At 48.1% G+C, this 18,832-nt stretch overlaps 1 protein-coding gene across 10 annotated transcripts in view; it reads right to left on the bottom strand.

Annotated features, from left to right (window-relative positions):
- dock3 (dedicator of cytokinesis 3) overlaps positions 1 to 18,832 on the bottom strand; it is a 1,878,236-nt gene that overhangs the window by 29,473 nt on the left and 1,829,931 nt on the right. For 9 of the 10 annotated variants that reach the window (XM_070895785.1, XM_070895786.1, XM_070895787.1 and 6 more), the window contains 4 exons: positions 15,738 to 15,859; positions 11,080 to 11,215; positions 7,631 to 7,778; positions 1,264 to 1,379 (listed from right to left, as the gene is read on the bottom strand). In XM_070895785.1, the coding sequence (XP_070751886.1) occupies positions 1,264 to 1,379; positions 7,631 to 7,778; positions 11,080 to 11,215; positions 15,738 to 15,859 (522 nt within the window). The remainder of the gene's footprint in view (positions 1 to 1,263; positions 1,380 to 7,630; positions 7,779 to 11,079; positions 11,216 to 15,737; positions 15,860 to 18,832) is intronic. The other variant, XM_070895788.1, reaches the window with a different exon arrangement.

Below are 18,832 nucleotides of genomic sequence, written 5' to 3'. Positions count from 1 at the left end.
ACATTGACATAGTGCTAACCAAAGATGTGAATGAAATCCTCTGATCCTGCAAGTGTTGTGGATTTTCCCACCTTGTGGTCTTCTCCACAGCATTTGACAAGGCTGACCACACCATCTTCCTCCATTGCCTCGCCTCCACTGTCCATCTCTTTGGGACTGCTCTTGGATGCTTGCACTGTTAACCATCTAAATGTAACACATCTCCAGCAATGGCTTCTCTTTCCACCCTGCGCCGTCGCTTCCATATTCTCTCAGGGATCTATCCTTGATCCCCTGGTAACATCGCCTGCGAGTACGGGGTCAGCTTCCATATGTATGCCGATGACATCCCGTTCTTCCTCTCCACTACCTCCCTTGACCTCATGACCACCTATGTTCTGTAAGGCACAACTTTCAGCATCTGAACATTGGGAAGACATTAGCCATTGTTTTTGAGCCCCACCATAAACTCCATTCCCTTGCCACTGACTCCATCTCCTTCTGGGCCACTTTAAAAACCTATTCTTGAACCAGCTTTCAGTTAGTCCTCCTAATCGCTCCCTGCAAGGCTCAGCATCTGTTCCTATTTCCATTGTGATGCTCCTTTTTTACATTTAAAAGGTGAATGTTGTTGTTTAGGTGTGAGGTGAAGTCTAGCTCTACAATCCCAGATGTGATAAATCCCTCATTTTCGCCTGCCTCTGCATCCTTGATGCTTTTTAAATCTCTGACAAAATAACAAACTGGCATCTATACAGTGCCTTTAATGTACTGGCGCCAAGCCAAAGGAGGAGATATTAGGATGAGCGAGCAAAAGCTTGATTGAAGTGGTGGGTAATAAGGAGGCGAGGGAGCTGAAAAGGCGGAAGGTAAAGGAGAGGGAACCCTGGGGGTGGAACCTAGGCAGCTGGAGGCAATAAATAAATAAATTAGAGATTTTAAATCTATAACAACAATTAGCTGCAATATCATGTGGCAGAATGTTTACACTGAATCATGATGGGAACACAAGATAAGATTTCAATTTAATGTTCTTGAGCGTATCTGGATTTTACTAGTACAGCATTATCTGTGTCACTATAATAAAATGGCAGATGTCGGCTCTATCTATGTCTACAGCATAAGAACATAAGAAATAGCAGCAGGAGTAGGCCATTTGGCCCCTCGAGCCTGCTCTGCCATTCAGTAAGATCCTGGTTGATATGATGATGTGACAGATACCCAGCAGCATCTCCCTGATGTTTAATGCCGATGGAATGTCATGCACTGTGTCGAGTAGCTCACCTGTCCGTTTTCCATCATGGCTGGATACATGGCACTGCTTGGCCTGTCCCTGTGAGGAGGCAGCAACATCATGATCTCCCGTGAGTGACGGTACTTATCGGACAATGATGGGGAACCTGAGCATAGGCAGAAAGAGGAACAGTAGATTAGGAACCACAATAGACAAAGACAACAGAACAGGAAAAGAAATGGGAGAGGGAGATAGAAGAAGGAGTGAAGAATATGGAGACAGAGGGAGAAAAGGGAGAAAGAAAAGGCGAGAAAGGGAGGAGAAAGTGAGAGAAAGGGGGTGAGAGAGAAAAAGGGGAAAGAGAGAAAGAGAAGAGAGAGAAAGGGGAGAGAAAGAAAGGAGGAGCTAGAGAGAGGTGGAGAGAAAGGTGCAGAGAAAGTTGGAGAGAGAGAGGGGAAAGAGGAGAGAAAGGGGAGAGAGAGAGAGAAAGGGGACAGAAAGTGTTATGTATGTAAACATTACCAATGTGTAAGACTTGCCACCAGGGGGCGCACCTGTGGGAGACCCAAGGGTCACCTGCACATCCTGGGCAAGCAGGTATAAAAGGCAATCTACCATGTTGCTTCCTCGCTCTGGAGTTACATTAAAGAGACCAAGGTCACAGCAGTTTGAGCTTACAGTATACAGTCTTGTGGAGTTATTGTGAACATGACAATTGGTGACAAGTAACAGATCACGAACTTTCACACGGTTATGGCTGCTGTTGGTATTCTTGAGAGATTTGTTGAGGGTGATGATTGGGAAGCCTTCGTTGAGCGTCTTGACCAGGACTTCGTGGCCAAAGAGTTGGATAAAGAAGAAACAGTGGTCAAGCGCAGGGCGATTCTCCTCACCGTTTGCAGGTCCACGATATATGGCCTCATCAAAAATCTGCTAGCACCAACGAAACCAACGGAGAAGACATATGAAGAGTTGTGCACGCTGGATCGGGAACACCTCAAGCCGAAGGAGAGCATCTTGATGGCCAGGTATCGCTTTTACACGCACCATCGCTCCGAGGGCCAGGACGTGGCGAGCTATGTCGCTGACCTAAGATGCCTTGCGGGACCGTGCGTATTTGCTGGATTTTTGGGGGAAGTGTTGCAGGACTTTTTCGTGCTTGGAATCGGCCACGAGGTCATTCTTCGCAAACTGCTGTCTGCCGAATCCCTAGATCTGAGCAAGGCCATTACGATAACCCAGGCTTTCATGCCCACGAACGATAATACTTAACAGATATCATTGCAGCATCGAAGCTCACCGGCAAGTATTGTGCATAAAATAACACCTTCAGCAGGCAGAACTGTACATGGCAGGGCCTACACGCCCGCAGAGGCCAGACCTAGAATGACTCAGATTCCGTTGTGCGGCGTGAATGCGAATTCATTAACACCATGTTGGCACTGCGGGAGTAATCATCGAGCCCATCAATGTCGATTCAAGCACTACGTGTGCAAGGGCTGTGGAACAATGGGGTACCTCCAGCGAATGTGCAGACGTGCTGCGACTCACCACGTGGCAGAGACGGCAAAAGATGACCGATCCGGCGCGGATCACGCTGAACGTGTAAGAAAGACAACTCAACCCGAGGCTGAAGAGGAAGTGTATGGGGTACATACCTTCACCACCAAAAGCCCTCCGATAATGTTAAAAATCAAATTAAACGGGGGCGAGCCAGGCAATTATGAGCCAGAAGGCTTTTGAGAAACTGTGGGGCAACAAGGCACAAAGGCCAAAACTAAGCCCGATCCACACCAAGCTGCGCACTTACACCAAAGAGCTCATACCAGTCATTGGCAGTGCGGCAGTGAAGGTATCATATGATGGAGCTGTGTATGATTTACCACTATGGATTGTACTAGGTGATGGGCCGACGCTGTTCGGCAGAAGCTGGCTAGGAAAGATCCGATGGAACTGGGACGACATCAAGGCACTGTTTTCGGTGGATGATGCCTCATGCACCCAAGTGCTAAACAAATTCCCATCTTTTTTCGAGCCAGGCATCAGCAACTTCACAGGCACCAAAGTGCAGATCCATCTAGTCCCTGATGCACGACCCATTCATCACAAGGCCCGAGCGGTTCCATACATGATGCGAGAGAAAGTCGAGATCGAGCTGGACAGACTTCAACAAGAGGGGACCATATCGCCAGTCGAGTTCCAACGAGTGGGCCAGTCCAATTGTTCCGGTGTTGAAAAGTGATGGGACGGTCAGAATCTGCGGGGACTACAAGATAACGATCAACCAAGTCTCGATCCAGGACCAGTACCCACTACCAAAGCGGACGACCTGTTCGCAACGCTAGCAGGGGGTGGAAGTCTTTCACCAAGCTGGATCTAACCTCTGCTTACATGACAGAGGAGCTGGTTGAATCTTCGAAAAAATTGACGTGCATCAACACGCACAAAGGACTGTTCATATACCACAGATGCCCTTTTGGGATTCACTCGACTGCGGCTATCTTCCAGAGGAACATGGAGTCTGCTGAAATCGGTTCCGCGCACCGTGGTGTTTCAAGACGACATCTTGATCACTGACCGCAACACCATCAAACACTTGCACAACCTGGAAGGGGTTCTAAAGCGACTGCACAGAGTGGGAGTCAGGCTGAAACGCTCCAAGTGTGTTTTCCTGGCGCCAGAGTTCGAATTTCTGGGAAGAAAGATTGCGGCGGACGGCATCAGACCCACGGACTCCAAGACGGAGGCCATCAAGAATGCACCCAGACCACAGAATGTGATGGAGCTGCGTTCGTTCCTGGGACTCAACTATTTTGGTAACTTTCTACCAGGATTGAGCACTTTGCAGGAGCCTTTGCATTTATTGCTACGCAAGGGTGACGACTGGGTTTGGGGTAAATCTCAAGAGACAGCCTTTAACAAGGCCAGAAACCTGCTATGTTCTAACAAGTTACTTGTATTGTATGACCCGTGTAAACATTTAGTACTAGCTTGTGATGCATCTTTGTACAGGGTTGATTGTGTATTACAGCAAGCCAATGTGTCAGGCAAACTGCAACCGGTGGCATATGCGTCCAGAAGCTTATCTAAGGCTAAAAGAGCCTACAGAATGGTTGAGAGAGAAGCATTAGCATGCATATACGGGGTTAAGAAAATGCACCAATACCTATTTGGACTCTGGTTCGAACTCGAAACCGACCACAAGCTGCTCATTTTGCTGTTCTCAGAAAGCAAAGGTATTAACACCAATGCTTTGTCCCGCATCCAAAGATGAGCACTAATGTTATCTGCGTATGACTATGTAATCCTCCACAGACCAGACACTGAGAACTGTTGTGATGCCCTCAGTCGGCTACCATTGCCCACCACCGGGGTGGAAATGGCGCAACCCGCAGACTTGTTGCTTGTAATGGATGCTTTTGAGAGCGAGGGGTCACCCGTCACGGCTCACCAGATCAGGACCTGGACCAGCCCGGACCCTGTGCTATCACTAGTAAAAAGCTGCGTCATCAATGGGAGCTGGTCGGCGTTCCCGGGGAAATGCAAGACGAAATTAAGCCGTTTTACCGACGCAAGGATGAAATGTCCATCCATTCGGACTGTCTCCTATGAGGGAATCGTGTAGTTTTGCCAAAAAAAGGCAGGGAAACGTTTATACGCGACTTTCACAGTACCCACCCAGGGGTATAGTCATGATGAAGGCTATCGCCAGGTCGCACGTTTGGTGGCCCGGCATTGACTCGGAATTGGAGTCATGTGTACACCAATGTAACACTTGCTCACAGTTGAGCAGTGCACCAAGGGAGGCCCCACTGAATCTGTGGTCATGGCCCTCCAAACCGTGGTCCAGGGTCCACGTAGATTTCGCTGGCCCCTTTCTAGGAAATATGTTCCTAGCAGCAGTGGACGCTTACTCTAAATGGATTGAATGTATAATAATGTCGTCATGTATGTTCACTGCCACTATTGAAAGCCTCCGGGCCATGTTTGCCACCCATGGTTTGCCCAACGTCCTTGTTAGTGACAATGGACCATGTTTCACCAGCTCAGAATTAAACGAGTTCATGACCGCAATGGCATCAAGCATGTCAGATCTGCGCCGTTTAAGCCCACATCCAATGGTCAAATGGAACGGGCAGTCCAAACCAACAAGCAGAGCTTGAAACGTGTGACGGATGGTTCCCTGCAGACCCGATTACCTCGGATCCTGCTCAGCTACCGCACGCGACCCCACTCGCTTGCCAGGGTTCCCCCTGCAGAATTGCTAAAACTAGGCTCTCCTTAGTCCACCCGGATCTCAATGATCATGCAGATAAACCTGGCGTCGCTGTCATAATGTGTACCACGACAGCACGGCTGTAACGCTGACATTGAGGTTAATGACCTTGTGTTTGTTCTTAATTACGGTCATGTCCCAAATGGGTTGCTGGCACTGTGTTAGCCAAGGAGGGGAATAGAGTGTTTGTTGTCAAACTTTTGAATGGACAAATGTGCAGAAAGCACTTGGATCAGACCAAACTATGGTTCACTGACAACCAAGAACAGTTTGAAGAGAACATTACCATCATTGATCCACCCACACACACCCACCAGCAATCGACCTCGCAGTCAACCAGGAGGATGAACCCACCATCCCCGACAGTCCGATCAGACCAGCCATACCACAGTGCAGCAATGATCCGACCGACTCACCCATGCCTGGACTTCAACTCAAGTGATTAACCCGAGAACGCAGAGCCCGGATTGCCTCAACTTGTAAATAATTTGTATCTAAGACTTTGGGGGGGGGGGGGCGGGCGGGGAATGATGTTATGTATGTAAACATTACCAATGTGTAAGACTTGCCACCAGGGGGCGCACCTGATGGAGACCCAAGGGTCACCTGCACACCCTGGGCAAGCAGGTATAAAAAACAGTCTATCATGCTGCTTATGCACTCTGGAGTTACATTAAAGAGATCAAGGTCACACAGTTTGAGCTTACAATACAGTCTTGTGGAATTATTCTGAACATAACAGAAAGAGAAAGAGGGAGAAAGAGAGAGAAAGGTGAGTGAAAGAAAGGGGAGAGGGTGAGAGAGAGAGAAAGTGGGAGAGAGGAAAGGGGCGAGGGAAAGGAGGAGAGAGCGAAAGGAGTGAGGGAAGGGGAAGAATGAAAGGGGGAAGAGAGAAAGGGGGAGAGCAAGAACATGAGAGAAAGAATGGGGAAAGAAAAAGGGAAGATAGGGAAGAGAAAAGGGGTGAGAAAAAAGGGAGAAAAGTACAGAGATAAAAGTGGAGATAAGAGGGAGGGAGCATGCACATCACGCAGCTCACCGCTGTAAAAATGGCGGTAGGCCCTTATGTGGAGTGTTGGGGATACATTCCCCGACTTTTCATTTTTAACCAGCCCAACCGACTCAATCCTGCCCGTCATGTGGGGGAAGGGGGGCTAATATTGAACCAAATGTTTCCCTGTCTGTGTGCTTAGACAGTACACCTGGTCTAAGCATAGGACAAAGGCTTGAAGCTGGAGCGGAGTCTGTGTGGAGGGGGAGCAGTGTCTGCCAATCCAAAACTAGATGGACGCAGGGTGTGTTAGCGCATGGACAGGCAGTTACACACACTCTCACCCACACACACACCAAAAGGGCTCGCTCACACTTGAACACAACAGTAATTTTAACGCAGCAATCAAAAATGAGACTTCATCTAACTAGTTTCTGTTGAGCAAAATTACTGGTGCCGATCCCCAAAATAGGTTGTTTGATTCAAAATCGTCTGCCGTTTATCCATGTTAGTATCTATAAAATAGATAATACACACTCGCCCACACACTAGTCTTCCATCAAGCACCCATCTATCTCATTCCAGACATCAAACTTAGTTACAGAAGCAAAACAAGCTTGAAAGACAATTATTTCTTGCTGAGTTCTTCTGACCCGAAACCTAAATTTTGGAGGCAGTTACAATTGCCCTCTAATTGACAGCATTTAGAGGCAGCTAGTTACCTGAAATTTTCCATTTAAGTGACTTCCCCACGGATTATCGAACAGTGGTCTTAAAGGAACAATCAGGTTAAATACAGCTTAGCAATAGAGCATTGCAACTGTACTCCAGACTAGCTGTCAGCAGTGTCACGGAATTTCAAAACACAGACACAATGAGAACTGGGAGCTCGTTAAACTCAAACTTTTCAATGTTAAATCCCAGGATTGCACTTTAATGACATTACACCTTCATATCTTGGTGAACTCCTTTAATTTCAAAATATCGGAGAAAAGACAACATCTGCCAAACCCGGCCCAGCCGCCTACTGTGCATTGCTTAGGAAACATGGTAAAAGGCAAGAGTGATATACGAGAGAGACAAGGCAGCTCAGTCGCAAGTTGGCCTAAGCCTTGCTGAAAGTTAACACTAAATAAAAAGAGGTTCTTACCTCGAGCGCTGGACGGGGCCGAGTTGATCATCTGCGAGGGCGCAGAATGCGTGGAGCTCAGGCTGGAGGTGGACGGACTTGCCTGGCATGACGACAAAACAGAGACGTTGGTCATGGAGCCCTGGAACTTGGCATTAGCGTAAGCAAGCTGCAGAAAGCAGAAAAAGTGGCAGAGAGAGCGTTGGGAAACCCCACAAGGGAACGAAACAGCGAGAGGTGAACAGACAGACTCACAGAGGCTATGGACAGCTCTGCTGCTCTGACCCACATATCTACTAAAAACAGAGTCCCTATCGCTTGCTGAACACTGTTTTTCTCTGTAATGGAGAAGAGTTTGCCAATTCATTTCACCCCATCCACAATCTTGTCCCCATCTCTTCTGATAGGGTACAGATTGATAAGTGTGGGTCACTCCTCTGGTACATCATCCGCATGACCCTACAGAGTGGGTGATGACAGGTTATTCTACCATGGAAGGCACCAACTGTCCTCGTTCAATGTTGGTACTCATGTGCTTCCTAGCTGATGTCGCTGGATGGAGATCAGAAGCAGGAATCCTGGCTAAATTTTTCCCTCCCTAGCCTAGGGACAGAGAGGTTCGGAGGGACGTAGCAGGCTCGAGGGGCCGTATGGCCTACTCCTGCTCCTATTTCATATGTTCTTATGTTCTACTGCCTGAGATTAGCTGACTGCACAGATTGTAATCAGGCGGATGGGGGTGAGAGTGTTTTTACAAAGTCTTTTTCATCTGTTTACCAAAAACACAGCATGGAATAATTTGTGCCGAAGTTTGTTGCTGTAGCTTGTATAATATGGCATCGGGATGAAAATGATATGGTTCTTCTCCCTCTGCCTTTAAACTGGGCGTGTCTTAAACTCTTCAAGGATTATTAAAAGAAATTTGAGATTTCTATTAGTTTAGAGGCACAGTGTATTATTGCTTGTTTTCTTCGTCCATTAATGGCAGTTTTGGTGGTGGTTACTGCACAGTATTTTACTCAAGCACATTTATACTTTAGTTTGGTCACTAAACCAGGCAGATGGAGGGTGCCACACACTACAAAGGTGACAGTCTCATTGTCTATTGTACACTTCAACTGTGAAGCATCTGCAAACATCAGTCTCAGACACAGCCCCCATCAACAACATTCTGCTACCACCCTCAGTAGTGTCTTACTCCAGTGTGAATCTCTGCTGGGAATTTGTTCCATCACAGTCCCTGTTGGGGATTTGCTCAGTTAGTGTTTCTCTCTACTACAGTTCGTGTCAGAGTTTCACCATGTTATAGTTCTCATTAAGGTTTAGCTTCATTAAAGAACCTCTTGTGGATTTAAGTCCCGTTATAATCCCTGTTGGGATTTAAGTCCCGTTACATTCCCTGTTGGGATTTAAGTCCCGTTACAATCCCTGTTGGGATTTAACTCTGTTACACAGTCAGGATTTTGTTCTGTTACCGTTGAGTTCTCAGTCTAAGTGAATTACTGTTTCGCTGTACAAGCTCGTGTTCTCCAAACTCTCTTTGTCAAGGAAGTGGAAGCTCTCCTCATTCTGATGGACAAATATATGTGTGATACCTGTAATATGAAGAATGTCAGATTCTGCCTTGTGCTGACTCTGCCATATCTGGTGGGTGGCCAGAAAAAGCTCCATTATTTCCAGCTCTCACAGGTACGTCTGTGATTGTGATTACCCTCACACAACAGGTCACTGAGCATAGCTGAGCTGGACAACCAAGGGGAGGTGACCAAGGGGCGGTGCTCCCCTGTAGAGAAGGAACCCAAACAATCTGTGCCAGTCTTATGCAGCTCCAAGCATAGAGCCACAATGCATAGAGACCCAACATCTGCCATATCCTCTCTAATGGCCCAGAGACGGCATATGACACAGGGAAAACAAATAAAACACAGGAACACAAGAGAAGCAAGAGAGAAAATAGCAGAGGCTCTTATCATCATTTTCCAATTCTCTTCAGCTACAGGTGTGGTGCTGGAGGACTGGAGGACTGCTAATGTTGTACCGTTGTTTAAAAAGGGAGAAAGGGATAGGCCGAGTAATTACAGGCCAGTCAGCCTAACCTTGGTGGTGGAAAAATTATTGGAAAAATTTCTGAAGGACAGGATAAATCTTCATTTAGAAAGACACGGATTAATCAAGGACAGTCAGCATGGATTTGTTAAGGGAAGGTCGAGTCTGACTAACTTGATTGAATTTTTTGAGGCGGTAACAAGGAGGGTTGATGAGGGTAGTGCGTTTAATGTAGTGTATATAGATTTTAGCAAGGCTTTTGATAAGGTCCCACATGGCAGACTGGTCATGAAAGTAAAAGCCCATGGGATCCAGGACAAAGTATTAAGTTGGATCCAAAATTGGCTCAGGAGCAGGAAGCAAAGGGTAACGGTTGATGGGTGTTTGTGTGACTGAAAGGCTGTTTCCAATGGGGTTCCGCAGGGCTCAGTACTACATCCTTTGTTTTTGTCAAATATATCAATGATTTAGAGCTGAATGTAGAGGGTATGATTAAGACGATACAAAAATTGGCCATGTGGTTAATAATGAAGAAGAAAGATGTAGACTGCAGGAAGATATCAACGATCTAGTCAAATGGGCAGAACAGTGGCAAATGAAATTGAATCCGGAAAAGTTTAAGGTAATGCATTTGGGGAGAGCTAACAAGGCAAGGGAATACACATTAAATGGTAGGACACTGAGAAGTGTAGAGGAACAAAGGGACCTTGGAGTACATGTCTACAGATCCCTGAAGGTAGCAGGACAGGTAGATAAGGTGGTTAAGAAGGCATATGGAATACTTACCTTTATTAGCCGAGGCATAGAATACAAGAACAGGGAGGTTATGCTTGAACTGTAAAAAAACACTAGTTAGGCCACAGCTAGAGTACTGTGTGCAGTTCTGGTTACCACATTACAGGAAAGATGTGATTTCACTAGGGAGGGCACAGAGGAGATTGACGAGGATGTTGCCAGAACTGGAGAATTTTAGCTATGAGAAAAGATTGGATAGGCTGCAGTTGTTTTCTTTGGAACAGAGGAGGCTGAGGAGAGACCTTATTAAGGTGTGTAAAATTATGAGGGGCCTATATAGTGTGGATAGGAAGGACCTATTTCCCTTAGCAGAGGGGTCAACAACCAGGGGACATAGATTTAAAGTAATTGGTAGGAGGTTTAGAGGGGATTTGAGCGGAAATCTTTTCACCTAGAGGGTGGTAGAGGTCTGGAACTCACTGCCTGAAAGAGTTGTAGAGGCAGAAACCCTTGCCACATTTTAAAAGTACTTGGATGTACACTTAAAGTGCTGTAAGCTACATGGCTACGGACCAAGAGCTGGAAAATGGGATTAGGCTGGATGACTCTTTGTCGGCCGGTACGGACACAATGGGTCGAATGGCCTCCTTCCGTGCTGTAAATTTCTATGATTCTATGTAATGCCATACCTGCAGGCGGAAGAGGTCATCAGGGGTTTCTCCAACAAGACCGTCTGTGAGGATGACGAGGTTCCCCACCTCACTGGATGTCTGTGAGGATAGTGAGGATGAGGAGTGCCTATTGGAGCCAAGCAGGTTCAGTGGGCTGAGGAGAGCAATGAGACAGAATATTACTTTACATTCAGCCAGTTCAGTTCAGTCCCAGCATTCTCAATGTGACTGCCCCTTGATTCTAAACAAGCACATCACACCCACTCCCACCACAGACCTATCACAGACACTACCCCATCCATTTAATCCCTTCAAAGAAACTTGTCTATGCATCCTATATGATTGGCAACAGGCATGTGCACCAGCTTGGTTGTGGCATCCTTGCCTCTGCTGGGCTCAAGTCCCACTGCAGGCTGACTGAGGAAGTGCTGCATTGTTGGAGGCATTGCACTCGGTGTTCTGGCTAACATTCCTTCGGAAACTTGACCCTCCACCTTATTAATGTTTGTGAGAGGTTGCTGTGTACAAAATAGCTTTCACTTTTACCACACAACCGCCACAGCACTTCAAAGTCATTTGTTGTTTAGGTGCTTTGACAGTGTAACAAGGCTCTGTATAAATGCATGTAGTTCTTTCTCTCCTAAGCAACTGAACCCAATATCACACTTCATTCTTGAATAGTTGCCCTCCACAGATGATAATCTGCACACTCAGCAACATGGGAACCATTGTAGGTCATAGGTACCCTGCTGAAAACCATACTCAGTGAAGATCTGATTGACATATATATCAGTTGGTATCAACCAGAATATACTATAAAACTGTCACAAGCTCTAAATCGAAACAACTTTGAACGAGTGTCCTTGTGCAGCAGTTCTATGCTCAAAAGGTGCGCAGGAAATGGTGGCAGTGATCAGCGAGAGCACAGGGTTCAATGTTACAATATCATGACAGTCCAAATTATGTCAATTATGCTAATTAGGTCATCAACTGAGCCACCACTTCGAATATGCTTGTGCTGGGGTACAGTTGCAATGATGCTGGCTACCCTTAGTACCTTCGCCAACTGCTTATTCTTCACATGCGAGCGTAGGGATCAGTATCGCAGTATCAGCTGACTATTTTTCCGTGGAGGCCCGTTCCTGTAAGTACCCTAACCCGCAATTGACACATACACACTTTCAAAAAAGGGGTCAGTGGGCAGCAATCAGGACAGTGAACTTTGGTTGATAACTCTCTTCATCCAGGAACAATGAGATTAAATGTGCTACTCCAACGGAGATCAGATAACTCAGCACAGGCACAGTCAAACACCCATCTCAATGTTAAATTAATGATCTTTGGGGAATGAGACAAGCTGCACATACCCAGTCTTGCCTATATGCTACTCCAGTCAGGTTGACTCTTAACTGCCCTTTGAAGTGGCCAAACAAGCCACTCATTTGTATCAAACATCAATTACAGATGGACAGTAAATGCCAGCCTTACTCGTGATGCCCACATCTCAAAAATGAAAGAAAGAATGAACTTACACTTATATAGCGCCTTTCATGACGCAGCATTTCCCAAAGCACCTTACAACTAATGAAGTACTTTTGAAGTGTAATGCAGAATTTTTTTTTAACAGTAGAAGCAGTGCTTAGATATTTAGCCACAGACTGGTCATTTTCACACAATGAATATAAACACTTACCTGTGTCAGTGTACGAGTGGGCACTGGTCTCACCTACCTGTGTACGAGTGGGCATTGGTCTCACTTACCCGTGTCAGTGTGCGAGTGGGCACCGGTCTCACTTACCCGTGTTAGTGTATGAGTGGGCACCGGTCTCACTTACCTGTGTCAGTGTACGAGTGGGCACCGGTCTCACTTACCCGTGTCAGTGTATGAGTGGGCACCGGTCTCACTTACCTGTGTCAGTGTACGAGTGAGCACCGGTCTCACTTACCCGTGTCAGTGTATGAGTGGGTACCGGTCTCACTTACCCGTGTCAGTGTACGAGTGGGCACCGGTCTCACCTACCTGTGTCTGTGTACGAGTGGGCACCGGTCTCACTAACCTGTGTCAGTGTACGAGTGGGCACCGGTCTCACTTACCTGTGTCAGTGTACGAGTGAGCACCAGTCTCACTTACCTGTGTCTGTGTACGAGTGGGCACCGGTCTCACTTACCTGTGTCAGTGTACGAGTGAGCACCGGTCTCACCTACCTGTGTACGAGTGAGCACTGGTCTCACTTACCCGTGTCTGTGTACGAGTGAGCACCGGTCTCACTTACCTGTGTACGAGTGAGCACTGGTCTCACTTACCCGTGTCTGTGTACGAGTGAGCACCGGTCTCACTTACCCGTGTCTGTGTACGAGTGAGCACCGGTCTCACCTACCTGTGTACGAGTGAGCACTGGTCTCACTTACCCGTGTCTGTGTACGAGTGAGCACCGGTCTCACTTACCCGTGTCTGTGTACGAGTGAGCACCGGTCTCACTTACCTGTGTACGAGTGAGCACTGGTCTCACTTACCCGTGTCTGTGTACGAGTGAGCACTGGTCTCACTTACCCGTGTCTGTGTACGAGTGAGCACCGGTCTCACCTACCTGTGTACGAGTGAGCACTGGTCTCACTTACCCGTGTCTGTGTACGAGTGAGCACTGGTCTCACTTACCCGTGTCTGTGTACGAGTGGGCACCGGTCTCACCTACCTGTGTACGAGTGAGCACTGGTCTCACTTACCCGTGTCTGTGTACGAGTGAGCACCGGTCTCACTTACCCGTGTCTGTGTACGAGTGGGCACCGGTCTCACCTACCTGTGTACGAGTGAGCACTGGTCTCACTTACCCGTGTCTGTGTACGAGTGAGCACTGGTCTCACTTACCTGTGTCAGTGTACGAGTGAGCACTGGTCTCACCTACCTGTGTACGAGTGAGCACTGGTCTCACTTACCCGTGTCTGTGTACGAGTGAGCACTGGTCTCACTTACCTGTGTCAGTGTACGAGTGAGCACCGGTCTCACCTACCTGTGTACGAGTGAGCACCGGTCTCACCTACCTGTGTACGAGTGAGCACCGGTCTCACCTACCTGTGTACGAGTGAGCACCGGTCTCACCTACCTGTGTCTGTGTACGAGTGGGCACCGGTCTCACCTACCTGTGTCTGTGTACGAGTGGGCACCGGTCTCACCTACCTGTGTACGAGTGAGCACCGGTCTCACTTACCCGTGTCTGTGTACGAGTGGGCACCGGTCTCACCTACCTGTGTCTGTGTACGAGTGGGCACCGGTCTCACTTACCTGTGTCAGTGTACGAGTGGGCACCGGTCTCACCTACCTGTGTCTGTGTACGAGTGGGCACCGGTCTCACCTACCTGTGTACGAGTGAGCACCGGTCTCACTTACCCGTGTCTGTGTACGAGTGAGCACCGGTCTCACCTACCTGTGTACGAGTGAGCACCGGTCTCACTTACCTGTGTCAGTGTACGAGTGAGCACTGGTCTCACCTACCTGTGTACGAGTGAGCACCGGTCTCACCTACCTGTGTCTGTGTACGAGTGAGCACCGGTCTCACCTACCTGTGTACGAGTGAGCACCGGTCTCACTTACCTGTGTCAGTGTACGAGTGAGCACTGGTCTCACCTACCTGTGTACGAGTGAGCACCGGTCTCACCTACCTGTGTACGAGTGAGCACCGGTCTCACTTACCTGTGTACGAGTGAGCACCGGTCTCACTTACCTGTGTCTGTGTACGAGTGAGCACCGGTCTCACTTACCCGTGTCTGTGTACGAGTGAGCACCGGTCTCACCTACCTGTGTACGAGTGAGCACCGGTCTCACTTACCTGTGTCAGTGTACGAGTGAGCACCGGTCTCACCTACCTGTGTACGAGTGAGCACTGGTCTCACTTACCTGTGTCAGTGTACGAGTGAGCACCGGTCTCACCTACCTGTGTACGAGTGAGCACCGGTCTCACTTACCTGTGTCAGTGTACGAGTGAGCACTGGTCTCACCTACCTGTGTACGAGTGAGCACCGGTCTCACTTACCTGTGTCTGTGTACGAGTGGGCACCGGTCTCACTTACCTGTGTACGAGTGAGCACCGGTCTCACTTACCTGTGTCTGTGTACGAGTGGGCACCGGTCTCACCTACCTGTGTCTGTGTACGAGTGGGCACCGGTCTCACCTACCTGTGTACGAGTGGGCACCGGTCTCACCTACCTGTGTCTGTGTACGAGTGGGCACCGGTCTCACCTACCTGTGTACGAGTGAGCACCGGTCTCACTTACCCGTGTCTGTGTACGAGTGAGCACCGGTCTCACCTACCTGTGTCTGTGTACGAGTGAGCACCGGTCTCACTTACCCGTGTCTGTGTACGAGTGAGCACCGGTCTCACTTACCCGTGTCTGTGTACGAGTGAGCATCGGTTACACTTACCCGTGTCTGTGTACGAGTGAGCACCGGTCTCACTTATCTGTGTCAGTGTACGAGTGGGCACCGGTCTCACCTACCTGTGTCAGTGTATGAGTGAGCACCGGTCTCACTTACCTGTGTCAGTGTATGAGTGGGCACCGGTCTCACTTACCTGTGCCAGTGTACGAGTGGGCACCGGTCTCACCTACCTGTGTCTGTGTACGAGTGAGCACCGGTCTCACTTACCTGTGTCTGTGTACGAGTGAGCACCGGTCTCACCTACCTGTGTCTGTGTACGAGCTTGATAGTCTCTGGACTCATCGCATTATGACTGGACAGGAGACTGCCACGTGGTGTGCTGGAACCAGAGCAAGCAGGACTGATCTTGTCCATTCCAGGAAGATCCTATATGGGAAGATGGAACACTCAGTGAGCTTTGCATTTGTTTGTGGCTGGTATCATAAGGTTCCTATTGCTGAAAGGTGCTTATATAGATGAGTGACATCGCTACAATTCACAGCGTATTGCTCATAACAGCTGAGCTCATCCTGCAACATCACCACAAGGAAGCTGCCATGAGATCACAGCCAGCTCCCCACTAGGACATTAGTAGGACACAGCTCTTCCTTGGCACACCATGGATCTTTCATTCGCTTGGCCGAGTGGGCATTCTTCTGTGAGGCTGAACAGTGAGTGCCAGCAAGCTATTCTGTCCAAGCGTGATCCTGTCCCCACCTGATCCACATGTATAGGGGCCGATTTTTATCCAACACGGTTACAATCCCATCAGAGTGCTAATGTATAAGCATATTTGACACTAGTCACCAATTCAAGCGAATACTCGGGCAGGTCTAGGGAGCACGGGTGTGGTGGAAGAAGAAAACTGTGTGCAAGTGACATTTAAAGGAATGGGGTCAACTAAAGAGGCGTGTCAGAATAAGGGGAGGACATTTCAGAAAGCGTTTGGAAAGCCTCAAAAGGCATCTCAGCCCAGGAATATCTTTTGCCAAGGCTGAAGGGACAGGTATTGAATAAATAACAATCATAAATGACAGGATAGGATACTCTAGGTGCAGGCTTAAATCTGCAGTCAAATGACTGGGCAACCCTACACCTGACCCCCTACTCGATGGCTGATGAAGTGGTTGTGAGGAGGGTAGCTCTCTGTCTCACTGCAGTAGCCTCCCCATAGGTCCACACTGCAGTTTTCCTGCAAGAGCTGCAGCCAAGTTTCAGGCTGCAGCTGACCATTACTGGCATTGTATGTGCCAGTCCTATCTTGCATGGTAACTTCTCTACTGAGCCCTGAGAACAGTTCCCCACGGTCGTTGCCAGGTAGGTGCAACAATGTCAGCAAATATATTTGGTGGCATCACGGTGAGTGCAATTGATCAGCCTTTGCTACCATGCCTTCTTTCGAGCAGTACCACATAAAGGTGTGTTTGGGGTGCTTTTAAGGGACAATACAGCATAACTGCTGGTCAGGTATCCACATGACACAGTAACACATGGACTGCTGTTGCTGTTTACTTAGGGAAGAGGGATCACCACTACATCTACCAAGGCAAGGTCATTTCATCCCTGTCTGCTGATATGAGTGCAGAAGCACAGAGCACCTTGAGTGCAGCCTGGCATCCCACTGTAGATCCTCATCTTCCAAACATCTCAGATAGGTGCACTCCCATTGGGAACCTCACTGGTGCTAGTAATGGTGCTCAGGTAAAAAAATTCATTAATTAGAACAACTGGCATAACATTTTTTGAGACTAAGTGCCAGCTCGAATATTCCAATGCTCTCTTGGCCGGTCTCCTGCCTTTCACTCTCCGTAAACTTAAGCTCCTCCAAAACTGTCCGTATCCTAACTCGCACCAAGTCCCATTCAGTCATCAACCCTGTGCTCACTGACTCACGTTGGACCCTGGTTAGACAATGCCCTGAATTAAAAATTCTCATCCTTCTGTTCAAATCCTTTCATGGCCTCATCCCCTCCCTATTTCTGTAACTTCTTCCAGCCTTATAACCCTCCGAGATCTCTGCACTCCTTCACTTTTGAACTTTTGTGCAGCCTGATTTTCATCGCTCCACCATTGGCAGCCATGCTTCAGCTGCCGAGGCGCTAAACCCTTGAATTCCCTCTCTAAACCTCTCCACCTCTCTCTTCTCCTTTAAGATGCTCCTTAAAACCTATTTATGTGACCAAGCCCTGTCCTAATATCTCCTTATGTGGCTTGATGCCAAATTTTATTTGATATCGCTCGTGAAGCGCCTCGAGATGTTTTACTACGTTAAATGCCCTATATAAATGCAAGTTGTTGTTGCTGGAGAAAATATAGAAAAACAGGTCAGACCTGGTCTATACAACAACACCTTGCATTAATATCAGGCCTTTAACGTAGAACAACTCGTCACGGTGCTTCACAGAGATATAATCAGACAAAAATGGATGCCAAGCCAAAGAAAGAGATATTATAGGGAGTGACCAAAAGCTTGGTCACAGAGTTGGGTTTTAAGGAGGGTCTTAAAGGAGGTGGAAAGGTGGAGGGGTTTAGGGAGAAAATTCCAGAGTGTGGGGCCGATTCAGCTGAAGGCACGTCACCAAAGGTGGGATGTAGGGAGCGGGGAGTGGGAAACTCAGCTCAGGCTGAATAGAATGGCGAGATTGTGAACAGTCTGCTTTAGTGTGAGACAGTGGCTGGGGTGGGGGGATGGAATCAGCAGAGAGGTACAGAGCTTGTGACTGGGCTTAAGATGCTTCTTCCCAGAGTTTAACTGGAGGAAATTGCAGAATATCCAAGACTGGATGTTGAACAAGCAGTCTGACAGGAGAGAGAGAGAGTGGAGGGATCTAGAGAGGTTGTGGAGAAGTAGAGCTTGGTGACATCAGTGTACATGTGGAAAATGATCCCATGTCCGAGAATGATTTCGCCAAGGGGCAGCATCTAGATGTGGAAGCAGAGGGGGCCAAAGATAGATCCTTGGGGAACTCCAGAGATAACAGTTCTAGGACAGGTTGGAGATGCTCTGTCTACAATTGGATAGTTAAGTGAGGACCGTCGCAATGAGCTGCACAATGGAGGAAAAGCATTGGAGGAGGATGGTGTGGTCGACCATGTCAAAGGCTATAAGAGAAGTCGAGGAGGGCAAGACAGGATAATGCACTGCCACAGTCACAGAGAATGTCATTTGTAACTTTTCTTAGTCATTTCAGTCCCTTACCAGTGCCCTTTAAATTAACTGTCCCCTATATCTGACTCCCTAGCAAGCCTGGACACGTAGATTCCTGGATGTGGTTTTCACTTGGGAGTCTTGCTAGCCCCGATGTCAGTAAGGTCTATGCTGGATGTCTCGGCCACCTTTTGCACTGATTAATGAAGCTC

The sequence above is a fragment of the Pristiophorus japonicus genome, chromosome 12, assembly GCF_044704955.1.
Source record: "Pristiophorus japonicus isolate sPriJap1 chromosome 12, sPriJap1.hap1, whole genome shotgun sequence".
Classification (NCBI taxonomy): Eukaryota; Metazoa; Chordata; class Chondrichthyes; family Pristiophoridae; genus Pristiophorus; species Pristiophorus japonicus.
This window is presented reverse-complemented; position numbering and strand designations above follow the sequence as displayed.